This window comes from Asterias amurensis, chromosome 22, assembly GCF_032118995.1.
Source record: "Asterias amurensis chromosome 22, ASM3211899v1".
NCBI lineage: Eukaryota > Metazoa > Echinodermata > Asteroidea > Forcipulatida > Asteriidae > Asterias > Asterias amurensis.
Window position 1 is genome coordinate 165,982 of NC_092669.1, and position 13,213 is coordinate 179,194.

At 36.9% G+C, this 13,213-nt stretch overlaps 3 protein-coding genes across 4 annotated transcripts; all 3 read left to right on the top strand.

The window, feature by feature from the left end:
- The first annotated feature begins 49 nt into the window (after positions 1 to 49).
- On the top strand, positions 50 to 3,422 carry LOC139953754 (uncharacterized). Of its 2 annotated transcripts, none has more exons than XM_071953303.1 (6): positions 50 to 189; positions 739 to 908; positions 1,188 to 1,339; positions 1,434 to 1,505; positions 1,781 to 2,155; positions 2,376 to 3,422. In XM_071953303.1, the coding sequence occupies exons 2-6, from the start codon at positions 767 to 769 to the stop codon at positions 2,493 to 2,495; spliced, it is 861 nt and encodes a 286-aa protein (XP_071809404.1). In that variant the 5' UTR covers positions 50 to 189; positions 739 to 766; the 3' UTR covers positions 2,496 to 3,422. The 2 variants fall into 2 exon arrangements, with proteins under 2 accessions (XP_071809404.1, XP_071809402.1); XM_071953301.1 differs by having other exon boundaries at positions 1,185 to 1,339; positions 2,376 to 3,418.
- Positions 3,423 to 6,416: 2,994 nt separating this feature from the next.
- Positions 6,417 to 9,497, top strand: LOC139953794 (methyltransferase-like protein 27). The gene is made up of 6 exons (XM_071953361.1): positions 6,417 to 6,573; positions 7,203 to 7,380; positions 7,545 to 7,667; positions 7,816 to 7,954; positions 8,270 to 8,362; positions 9,010 to 9,497. The coding sequence occupies exons 2-6, from the start codon at positions 7,249 to 7,251 to the stop codon at positions 9,204 to 9,206; spliced, it is 684 nt and encodes a 227-aa protein (XP_071809462.1). The 5' UTR covers positions 6,417 to 6,573; positions 7,203 to 7,248; the 3' UTR covers positions 9,207 to 9,497.
- A 750-nt stretch (positions 9,498 to 10,247) lies between these two features.
- Positions 10,248 to 12,705, top strand: LOC139953778 (uncharacterized). The gene is made up of 3 exons (XM_071953346.1): positions 10,248 to 10,649; positions 11,517 to 11,737; positions 12,182 to 12,705. Exons 1-3 carry the CDS (start codon positions 10,621 to 10,623, stop codon positions 12,496 to 12,498), a joined length of 567 nt encoding a protein of 188 aa, XP_071809447.1. The 5' UTR covers positions 10,248 to 10,620; the 3' UTR covers positions 12,499 to 12,705.
- The last annotated feature ends 508 nt before the right edge of the window (positions 12,706 to 13,213 follow it).

Genomic DNA, 13,213 nt, shown 5'->3' on the forward strand with positions numbered 1-13,213 from the left:
ATATAAAGCTTCAAGAAAACTATTGTTTGAACGAGGACACAAGATGGCGCCGCCCACGACACATTCCTAGATGATCGTTTTACTGTACATTGTCGTTACGCTTTAGCGATTCTAGCAATAACAATAACATCAGCGGCCGACGAGCTGTCAAAATAGTGACACTGACCACCTACATACACTGACAGACAGGTAATATGATGGCAATTGCCGAAAACTCAAGTTTTCGAATGAACAAAACAAATAAAGAAAAATGAAACTTGGCAACAGCACTCAACAGAATAAGTAAGTAGTGATAGGCCTACGAATAATATCGTGACAAGTTCCTGTAAATTTCAACAGTTTGTGTCTTCTTTTTACAAGAGGAAGTTGTTGCTTGTGATGTTTCATTGAAACTTTCAAGAAGGAGAAAGTTGTGTCGTCGACCGACTAGTGTTTTATGTGTTCATTCAAATTCAGAAAACTGTAGTAAAGACGTTTTGCGATCATCACATAGGTCTATTAAGGTTGGTTTACTTTTTAAAAACAAGTGGTGGATACCAAGATTAGATTAGAATACGCAATGACTTCTTTAAACACCACAGACAAAATAATAATATATGATGAGCAGCACCAATGGCATTGCCACTAAACTGTAGTCTGCAGTTTTGGGGGATGAAACTTGTTTGCGTATTCTAATCTGATCTTGCTAATTCACCACTCTTACTGAAACTCATTGTATCATTTGCTGTTTTATTTTAGGTATTGCATCTTGTGTGACAAACCAGCAATGGCAGCTGGTAATCATGACCAAGAAAATGAAACCAACACATTGATTGAACATCACATGGAGACTGCCATAGAAACTGTTCTTAGCAACCAAGAACAAAGCTATGAGGATTTTATGGGATGTTTTGTTTCTCTTAAGAAAGGTTAGATTCCTGGATCTACCTTCTGCTCTTTTATTTGAATTGATTTAATAAATCAGGTTTTTTTTTAAACAAATAAATTTCAAACAGATTTGATCACTTAATATTTTTTTTTTTAATACTCAATGTTGCTTTTTCATCTGTGCAAAAAAATGTTGATTGTATGTGTTTTTAATGCCAAATAAAAAATAATAAAATAATAACAACAAACTTATAAAAATAAGTATAGAAGGCGATGTAATAATTTTTGTTGATATATTTTGGCTTTATATTTTACAGAAGATGTTGCAGCTCACCAAGCCCAAATGATGCAAAAAATGTTACAACAAAGCAACGAAAAAGCAACAACAGAGATTCAAAGTTCAGAGACAGAAGCCTCTAAAGAAGATGACCAAAGAACACAAGTCAACATTGAGGAAGAAATTGAAATAGAAGCAAGTTTAACTTCCTTACTTTTAGGGGCCATACAGAATAGATAGTCAATGTTTATTTTTTTAAACATTCTTTTTTTCCTTTTTCTTTTCTTAGGAACTCGATGACGGATATTTTGCTCCAGCACGGAGCTCAATGGATGCCGTTTCCGGACACAAATTTGTTCAGGTACATTTTCTTCTAATAAACTGTACATCATTTTGCAAAAAAAAAATGGTAAATGGTCTGATGCTTTGACCTAAGCAGAGTCTTTCTCAGGTACCTTCTTCTTTCTTATTGCTTCTTCGTTCTTCTTATTCAATATGGTATTGACTCTTAATTGTGCTTTTAGATGTGTAACAAACAATAAATAAATAAGTCTAATAATTTGTCACAAATGGTAAACCACTTTTTGAGTAGCCCCAAATTGCAAGTTATTGGTTTGTTTTATCTTAAAATGGCAGGTGGATAACTTTGTAGATGATGAAGAACTTAGTGAAGATGACTTACAAGATACGAATTGTGCTAATGAAGAACTGGAAGCATCTCCTTACGAATCTTCATTTTTCCTCGATGAAGATTCATCTAAGATACCATTAAAACTTTCCAAAGACATTGTAAGAGAAGTAGAAGAACATGCTGTAGGGGAATCCCCAGTGATGCATCTTGAGCTTCAAGAAGGTCATGAGATGAGGACCCTCCCAGGTGAAGCTGAGGATGGGAAAGATGGAAGACTCTCCTCCTTATCAGATGATGCAATTCATGAAACTCGGCTCAAGATGTCAACAAAGATAAACCAAGATGTGGATAATTTAGAGCAGTCTAAAGTCAATTTTGAGGTACTAGCTAGTCTAAAAGTAGTTACTCAATTTTGTTCATATTGAGCATCATTATTAATTGTCATTTAAATGTAATTATTTATACTTGTTCAATTTTAAACAATACATGTTTGGTATGGAGATCTTATTCAACAGTTATACATCTTTAATAATTGTCATTGTTGATACTTTTTCAATTTTAAACAATATTATTTTTTTGTTTATTCATTTTTTTCTTCAGATTTCTACAGATGAAGTACAGCCTTTCTCGATGGATAAAGATTTTGATTATGATAATGTAGTCTTGACGCCTAAATGGGACTCGAACCATACACCCCCTGGCTGGAAGCCCAGTTGCTAAATTTGAAAATTGAAAACTGACTAAAGTGTTTTACATGTATGTATAATTGAATGAGCATTGTATACTCGATGCTTCCTCAAGTATTTCAGAAAAGTCATGGGGTTCTTTTTGTAACAGTCACCAATAGAGGGCGCAACGTCAAACTGTTTTGTAGGCTGACTGGTAGGGGTGCACCACACTACATACTCATAGCAAACGATACTAATGGTTAAATATTCAAAAAATACTCAACATTTTGCTTAAAGTCCCTTCTCTTGAAAAGTTATCAAACATGTTTTCAGACCACTAAACTTCAGATTTCTTTTCAATATTTAGCAGGTCAGCCATTTGGAGTACATGTATTTGTTTATTACCCAAAAAAAAACACCACTGAAAAAGCGTTTTTCCATAACTGTGTTTTTCTAAAAACTGACTTGCCGCACGTTTTCATGAGGCACTCCCCCAATTCCAAAGCTAAATAGGACCACATTTATCATGGGGAAACACAAACCCCCATGTTGTGATAAATTCTCCTATTACACAATCTGTTCACTTCATTACCCCAAAAACACGTTAATACTAATTAAAAAAAAGTAACTGGTTTTACAAAAAACGATCTTGGTGCATGATTTTTTGCTTCTTTGTGGCTGACTCCAAGTCTATAAATCAGTTTCTGTTGGTCCAGATGTTTGTGTGGTACATCTATTGCTCTTTTTATTTTTCTAGTACATGTATTTATAGTGTATACTCTTTTTAGAGCCAACACTCCTGTCGCCATTATTCGATTTTTTGCAAACACCTATCCCAAAACTCACCTGGAAGTGGTATTTTTTCAAAATAAAGCTTTTGTCACTGATATATGTGTTTTGATGAGTTGAATGTGAATAAACAGTTAACTAAGGTTTTAAAAAATCAGTTCTTATGTTATTTACAAATTTAAGAGTAGACCCCGACCCGAGAGGGCGCTGTTCGTGACGTCAATCGAGGCAGACTTTGCCTGTAATGCGTAGAGTAAACACAATTGCAAAGTACATGTACGGACCAAGTCGTGAGTTTGTACTTTTTTTCCGGCAATGCCGACCAGGTGTATTGCTGCTTTGCACGTGTGTTTACTATACGCATTGCAGGCAAAGTCTGCCTTGAATGACGTCACAAAAGGGGTAGGCGGAGTCAGCCCCTCAGACAACTTTATATATTTTTTTAAACATATAAATCGTGACAAACAATTACTAGAAAAAATTGTTTTATTGTTCGTAAGCATATACTCTTATATTTGAAAGAAACAAAATTCTATTTCCAGGTGACTTTAAATCTCTCGTGAACTTTTGCAAATGGTGACCCGGTTCAAAAACTAACACCACTGAAACCACAGACAAGAAATAATCGAAACGACTGACAAGAAAAGCGACTTATGAATACAAGAAAATTACATTTATTTTAAATTAATAACTTAACGAAAATTATGTTCAGCTCTCTTGGTTCGACTAGTGAATCCTTTCACATTCAGTTTCGGTTATAACACCCTAACTTTAAATACAATGCTTGGTGATAAACGATTGATTAACTCTTTACGGAGGAGTTCAACTCCAGAACCTTTCTTATTGATTCAAACAATCTTAAACTTCCATTCAACTTAGTTCAGCTTCAAGTTCGTTTATGATATACACATTGTTAATTACTTGGTAAACAATTGTACCATTACTTCATCACGGAGGAGTTCAACTCCAGAACAGACTTTTCTTATTGATTCAAACAATCTTAAATCTAGTTCAACTTATGGAGTATTCCAGCTTCAGTTTCTTTTACAAGATTTTAAACTTCAATTCTTTCACAAAATCATAGCTTTACTATATCATAATCAACTCATCATCACGGAGGAGTTCAACTCCGGAACCTCAGGTAGGTCTAAACTTCCAGACTGCCAAGTACGTCTCATTCGTCTACAACAGTTCGGTGGAATTAGTACATCTTTCGGCCAGCGCCATCTCTCTCTTAGAGTGTAGGATTACTCCTGAACCTACGGCCATCTATTTAATATAAAATAAACCAAAACCCTCAAAAGTATTTCGCAAACAGTTGCTAGCATTTCAAACAATACTTCTCATTTTAGAAGAACCACATTTCTCGAGAATTATTTACAATCAACTCATGGTTAGAGATACGAAATATCCATGCACGGTACGTTCTCAAAAAAATTAATTTCTCTCTCAATGTTGGCCACCATGGCAAAAATAAGTTCGATACTTTAGTTCTGCAAATATTTGGTGAACACACAAAAATAACGATTGTTGGTACAAAAACTTCAATGCAATTACCAATAGCTAATTCCAAGTGAAATAGTTTGAATGATACAGATCACAATAAAATAATTCAAGTAAATACTCACGGGTGGTGTTACTGGCGAGATCCTCGGACGGGCTGAGTGTTGTGTTTGCCCCAAAACGGGAAAAGAGTTCTTCCAACACTGAATTTGTCGGTTTGAAACGATTTTGGGGTTGTGGCTGTCTCCACAAAAATAAATCGGAAAATTGAACCTGCTGTTTCAGGCCTTCGGAAAGTTGACACCGATCTTCACTCTCACACAAATACACACAGACTTAAACCCACGTCTTCCTCTGTCAAGAGGTTCTTGAGATCTGCCATATATTTCTTCTCGCACTCACATCCTCACACACCACATTCCAACAACATTCCACAACAAAATTACAAAAGGTATGGACAAAGCAACCGATTTTAAACGATGTAAATAGTAAACAAAACACAAAGCAACCGCAACTAAATCACCTTGTATCGCAAGACTCGATTATAGAAACTTGCGGGAATTTTCTGCGCTCTAACTGGTTAAAAACTTTTTGGGCGAGACCACACGAACGCAAAGGTATAGGTTTTTACACTATGCCGAGGTGGGTCACGCACGCAAAACAAAATACCAGAAATACCAGTGTTGCAACTCCCTCAAAAGAGATATTATTACACATTGTTCCGCAAGGTTACTATTCACTTGAGTGTTTATAATTCACACCATACAAGGCTTCAAACACCATTTCAAATTATGACGGCTGCTGATGTTGCACTGTTGTGAACCTATAATGAATTCTTTACAGGAATTTAGGGTGTGGTATGGTAATCGTTCCTGAACAAGATGAATAGAGTGTTATTGTGGGGAGGATGGTCATGTGCAACATGCCACATAATCTGGCATGGACTGAGCAGGTATAAAAACTTTGTAAAATGGTTAGAATGTCATATAGGATTACCTGAATTCATCTGTTGTAGTGGCGTCCAAACACTGGTAAGGGAATAAATATTTAGTTATTTAGGAGAGCCCGAATTGTTTCTTTTAGCTTTGCCAGTCTTTATTTAAACATGTATTTATTATAACAAGCCTGTAGTGTGGTGAAGTTCTTTGAGGGGGAAATACATTTATGAGAAACAGCATTCGGTTTCATGTTTTGTTCCACTTATAAATGTTCTTATCTTTCCCCGTGCCCAAACCGCTAACATTCTCAATGCAACGGCTTGGACTCTATTGACAAAAAAATCTACAAAGGGGAGCTGTTTCGCTATAAACATGTACCCCAGCCCTGTCCACAACAAGTCTTGGCTCTTCGGAGAGCATTCCTGTATCTGTTTCGTCAAACCGTGGATTACATCCCTGATCAAACATGGTCAAACGCGATCCCTACTGCTTTTTATCAGGCAATTAGTGTAGTTTTTTTTGTTAATATTAATTCACCCTCATTGAAAATCGTTGTTGTAAGACCACTACTGTGTGAGGCCATAGTCTCCGATTTATGCGAGGAAATCCATATGCAAATTATAAATTACAATCCCATATCAATCTAATTATCTAAAACATACACTTTGCTAAACAAGTTGTAAAGTCAATATGGTTTGTTTATTTGATCCAAAGTTCGATTCAAACACCAGTTGAAACCAGATCAGCATGTTGTTATTGTAACTTGGAAGGGGTTTACCAAACTTTATCTTTGGGTTTATTCCGTTTGCGGGAACAACTTGGCCACTTTGGTTCAACACTCCATTGCCGAGTGACTTACAGGTGTTGGACTGGAGTCATCACAGCTTTTGCAAAAAAAACGTAAGTACCCAAAGTATCGGAAGATGACAATTACTCACTCTCAGTCCCTATAACACAAAAAAAAACTATACAAATTTAATGCGAATCAAAGAAGTTCTTTTTTGAAAAGGGAGACAATGGCAACTGATACAAGTGGTCAATTGCATTAAAACATACCTTGTTTTGATCTATAGCTCATAATGATTTTTAAAAATGTGTACAAAATCTTGAAATATAAAAATGCCGTTGTGACGAATGTGCTAATTCTAAAAGATGGCTTGCGGGTTCCAGGATCCCCGTTTTTCAAGAGTCTCTCTCATAATTATGTTACTGAGGAGGTTAACAGAAACACGAAACTATAGGACACAATGGAGACTCCGTGATTCTTTCAAGAAATTTGCATGGTTCAAGGAAGGAATTCGTTATAAGAAAAGTCCTGAAAATTTGGAAACTGATAAATCGCATGACTGAATAAAGCGCTCATTTGTTTCTCTTAATTGTCTTTACCACCGAATTTTTGAGCATTTTAAGCGAGTATGTTAGTTAGGGTGTGTGTTTATTAAAAACTACAAGATGCCAATTCTAACACAAACTGACCCTTTCAAAATCTACGAATAAATAAGCCAATGTTTTTTGTTTTTTTTTGTCAGATAAATCAAGTTCGATCGTGTTCTAGAAGCCACCAGGAGAGAAAAAATGGCGACACAAGTACCGGTGGCAGAGAACCTGGACGCAGCTATGCACATACTTCACGACACTGCCTTGAAGAAAGACTTTCAAGACGATACTCATAAATTTTACGCCGGTTGGGCGAAGGACTATGACAAGGTATTAAAGTTGGGCATTATAGGGCCAATAATAGTCAATGATAATTTCTTCGGGTGTTATTCAGGGTAATAACTTATTGATAATTTAATGCCAGTATTATTTTATCTAACATGTTCTTGAAAAAAAAATGGACTTTGAACTTTTTATTATTATTCATACTGAAGCATATGGACAACGCTAATTACAACGGCCCCGCACTCACCGCCGAAGCTCTAAATAAAGTGCTGTCAGATAAAAGCGCCCTCATCTTGGACCTTTGTGCAGGAACTGGAAGAGTGGGACAAGAGGTATGAACTGTTATTAATAAAAGTGGCATTTATTGAGCATAACAATAATAAAAACTCTCATTGTTGTGTGTGAGCACTAACACATTACTCTATTTCAATTGATGCTGAGATTATTTACAGTTCTTATTCACTTTTTTTCCCAACTCAGCTAGCTAAACTTGGTTTCAAGCGGATCGATGGTGTAGACTTTTCACAGCAATGTTTGGACATCAGCGCCTCGAAAGGAGTCTACGAAAGGCTAATTTGTGATCGTCTCGGCAAAAACAAGATTAAAGGAGTTGATGACGGTACTCCGGTTTTCTTGACATCATGACATCATACATGACTATTACGATAAGTTTTCTTAAGAAGTTTATTAATATTGTTACATGAAATGACCACTCATAATAGGGAAAACATGCAGGCCATACTTGTCGAATTGGGTTTTTTTCTGGACATCTTGATACGATAAATTTATGACTTTAACAAAGAAGTTCATTTTTGTTCGAACCGATGCGCATTGCACAAAACCGTTCCTTCATTCATAATTATTTTGACCAAATCCGTACAATGCCGCATTTTTAAATCTATGGTTTTATTTCTTCTTCTTCCTTTTTTTCTAGATTATTATAGTGCGCTGACCTGCGTTGGAGCGTTATCGATCGGTCACCTGAAAGCAGACGTATTCGATGAATGGAACAGAATTCTCAAAAAAGGTATAAGACACCACTTATTTTATTTTTTTAAAGTCGAATTTACAAACAATTTGACCATTGGGTTCAGTATCAGAAATGTAATCGGGTTTTTAGCGAGACCCGGTTTTTATGTTTGAGATGGTACAATGAGTGAACCTTTCACAAAATGGATAATAACCGTCACAGGAAACGCATCCAATCAAACAATATGCTCAATTTTTGTTGTACACAACATTAACAATCATGATCAAGAGAGAAAATTTAAAACTCGTGTTGTGATCAGCTGTGAGCTTTGGTGGCCACGTACCGTCAAAGCACAACTTATTAGCGTGCAATCAACTGGCATATTATTGACAGACCTTGCACAATGCAGAACCTTTTTTTTTGCAGATTGGCCTAATTCTCGGTTACTGTATCTACAATATTATAAGTCTGCATTAATATTACGTAACCCCTACTTATGATCGTGCCGCGCCACAAACGATGAACTGATGCCACTACTGCGTTCCCGAAAGTATCGAAAGGCTGGTTAAACAAAATTCCATTATAAAGTTTACATTGTTGCAACTGGTGCCGCCTGTGCAGTATTTTCTGCTATTAATGAAAGTGGGCCATAGACGATCGATAACATAAGTTGAAAAGCTTTTTCTATTTACTGATGTGTACAGGTGGTTTTATGGTTTTTACTCTGAGCTGGGCCATGATGGACGGCGACCCACAGGAACACATCGACACTATGACTGAGATGAAACAAGTGATTGAGGGTTTCATTCAAGATGGTACATGGGAGTTGGTCGACAAGGTCGACATTTCCCTTATTCGAAAAGTTGGACGAGCTGACATGTACACCATTCGCCTAGTATAATTGAATAACAGAAGATGATTCAGTCAGTTCGGATGTTGATGGAGTCTTTTCAGGACAATGAGGGCGCTGTGTCCTCCAGACGGGTGTATGTATACATGTACCATAAACGCACAAAATTCATGCACATAATTCATGGTCATCATGAAGATTAAGATAACGATTAAGTTGATAAAAAATCATGACAAACCACAAAGGGATTATGTGTTTCAACTTTTAAGGAGATTGTTTTAGATTAAGGCTTTTCAGATAATTGGCTTGGAATTGGAGGAGATACAATAATATCTATTGGAAATTTGATTTTCTTCTTTTTTTTGGGGGGGGGGGGCACAACAGAACCTCCAGGGGAGGGGCAGTTCTAACTAAAATGAAGAAATTAAAGGGACACACCGAGGTCAATACCATTGGGTCTATAGTGGCAGGAACTGGCATAGAATAAAACAAAGAAATATTGACACAAATTGGATGGATAGGCCAATATTTCGACTAAACGCACTTACTATGGCCGATAAACGGTGTGTTTTCTTTTATGTGTTTTGCCCTCTAAAGCTGATGGTCCGAAAAAGGGCAATTTAAAAGGTAAACGTAATTGTACGACCTAGCCCACCTTGTTGAGCTGTTAATGGCTCCGCTTTTAACATCGGTCTCATCACTCAGTGATGAGACCGATGATTGTACGACCATGTCAACATAACAAATTCAGCTACGCACACCTTTGTTCAGCTACGCACAACATTATTTTTTGTGTAAAAAAATGGTTTGATTACTGATTTTGTTTATCTAAATGGAGCACATTATTAATATTTTTATATTGTCCGCTCAAAATAAACATCTAACTATTACGCACAAGGAGAGAACCGTGTTTGTTAAATTATTTGCTGCAGACGATTTAACAAAGTTTAGCCCATGAACGTATGCAAATCTTCTCGCGTTTTCACGGAACTTGATTGGCTATCTGTAATAATTGCCCAAAGCTAATTGGTCAATAATTTGACCTTCGCGTGACCTTATAGTTCAACGCGCGAAACTGCATTGTATAAAAGTGAGTAGATTTTTGTGTGGAAATTATTCTTGGTGGTGGACGCGTCTCTTCTCGGTGAACTACATTTGTAGCTGTGTCAGTAAAAAAGAACGTAGGCCTACTTCAGCTTTAACAAGTCCAGAGGTTTTGACCTAAAATCGGGACTCATTATCCACTCAGTCTCTAATCTAACTCAATAAAACTCAGTGCAGCAAGTGTGTACGCAGTGTAGGGAGTGTGTGTTGTACAGACAGTCGCCGAGTCAGTGAATGTGATCGAACCAAAAGAAAATACAAAATCCTCGACAACTCTGCCTGCCATTTGCATTCTGATCTGCGATATTTCCAGTCCCACATTTGACTTCTATTCTAACAGTGACAGACACCACAGGCAAAAATGGCAAAAAAGACACGTGCAACATCAAGGTAGGTTATTTCCATTTCCATTTCAAAACCATCATGTCATGACAACAATGTCTCAATGAGACTCTCATGAGCAATGATGAGCAATTTGACCAGTTTTGATATAAAACTTGGAAAGGACCCCTTGCTTTGCTGATTAAAATATCATGGATGACTTAAGTTCAGGCTTTAAATAAAAGTAATGACAATAAAATGTCAGCATGCTGGTTACTGTCATGACTGTAGTCATGTAGACTTTAAGACTTGTGTAGTGCAACATGTGCAAGTCAGTGTTTCACTTTGGTATTCATGAATGACCAGATGACATTGAAATTGAACATGTTGAACAACATGACATGATCATGATGATCATCTGATCATGAATAACATGAGTCCAACATACATCCTACACACAAAATACAACTGTACACAAGTTCAATTCAACCACCCAACCATGACAACCACATCTTATATTTTGTAACAACCTTGACATGCTTGATGCACACTACACTACTACACTAGTACTAGGGGAGGTAGGCCTGGGCTCGAGTTATTTTTATTTAGGGATATTTTTTTTTAATTAGGCCTACAAACACACAGCCACAGGAAAGAGTCCTCTTATTTCTTGCTTTTTGCCATTCTATTCTGAAATTTGCGTTGTTGTGTGGTCTTCATTTTCAAACACAACTCTAGACTAGTTTTCTGAAGCGGTTTCAAGTTTGAAGTGAAAACCTACAAAAATGTGTCGAGATGGCGGTTCTTGAAACTTGATGAAGAGTAAAAGCCTAAAAGGGCATGCCAACAACTAGCATACCGTCCTAGGCTCAGAGTCAGACAATTAAACTGCATCCATAATCAGATTGTAATAAATAAATTCATCCATGTCCTCAGAGCTGCAGCATTGGATCCCACATCCATCGTAGAACCACCAATCGATGATCTCCCAGACACTGCTAGCAACAATACCACAGAGCCCAACATGCCGGAGGCAGCCAAGGAAATCCCTAGCTCATCGGATGCAGCTACCATGGCAACACCAAATGAAGATGCCAAACCTGAAGACAAGGTCCAACAGAAAGATGAAGAGTCTGAATCAGAGAGCAAAGTTACAGGTAGGCAAGGTCAAAGTTCAGAACTAGAGCAAAGTTACAGAACTATAGGCAAGGTCAAGTGACAACAGTCAGAACTTATTTTTGCCATTGTCCCAAATCCATCTCATGCAATACATCATTTAAAAACCAGGCATTGAACTCCTCTGTTTAAGTTAACGGGCACAAGTTTTCCTTTGCTTAGGCCTAAGGGGCACTTCTACGAGTAAAAGCACAGTGCAGGGCACCACAACATTTGCTGTGCGTGCCGTGGATCAATTAGAGGCATTAAGTACCAGTTGAAGAAAAGGAATACAGTTATAGCCTGTAGCTAATCTTACCAGAAACTTTTGATACAACATAGAACAAAGGTGTGTTGGTTTGGTGTTTGTCTCAGACTCAGTTTATATTTTCATGGAGAGCAAAATAATGATGTTGTTTTTCCTTCTTATCATCTGTCTATCTTAGAAGCAGCCCAGCATGATGATGCAGAAGTTCCTGACCTCAACCCTCCTGCAGACGAATCCGAAGCACCCGAGGCACCCCTGGACCACGACACTCAAGAGCTTGACGATGAGTTACTTGAAGATGCTCCTCATGTCGAAGAAGTCAAGACACAAGATGAGGTTGTAGATGAGCAACCCAGCAGTTTGGAAGAGAACGAGACTGAGAATCGTAAGAGACCTTTGGAGACGATTCAACCCGACGAGGTCATACCGGCTAAGAAGATGATGTCAGAGGTCAACCAGGATGGGTCGACCAATACAATCCAATGCGAGGAATAAACCCCAAACAAATATGAGTCCATTAATGACCACGTAAAAGAGAACAATACTGGTGGTCCTAGAAAAACATCAATTTAAAAACTCAAAACCATCACCCCACCCGCCTAATAAAAGTTATACATTAAATTAATAATTTACAGAAGTTGAACACTTTATAGTTGGCCTAATATATGGGTAGTTGAACACATTTTATCGCTTGAATTTCTCGTTCATAATTATTTATCATCAGTTACTCTTCATAACGTTTTTGAAATAGAATGTTTCATTGCTATCAGCGTTTGACACAGTTTAAGCCACAATTTGAGTATTTTACATGCCATTTCTTATTTATATTAGAGTAAAAATCATTAATTTTGATTTCACGTCATTGATTCTGTCTCTTAATTTGAGTTTATCTATAAATTATGATACAAAAGACAACATTTTTAAATGTACATTCGGAGTCTACCAAGAAAATAATTGTTCTAAATGCACTGCTTTATTTAGATCTTGCTTCTTAAGTACAATGGATTATAAAAATTAAGCTTTGGTTTTAGTATAGAACAATACAAAACTACAAAAATATTTATGAAAATATAAGAAATGTAATGAAGCTTTAAAATCAGCAACATGCCTTAAACTTTTGAGACAACTATGTCCCAAGGAATTTCCCAAGGATTTTTGGAAATGGTCCAAATGAAACCTTCAACTTCTAAGAGTGACTGTTTCCCCCCAA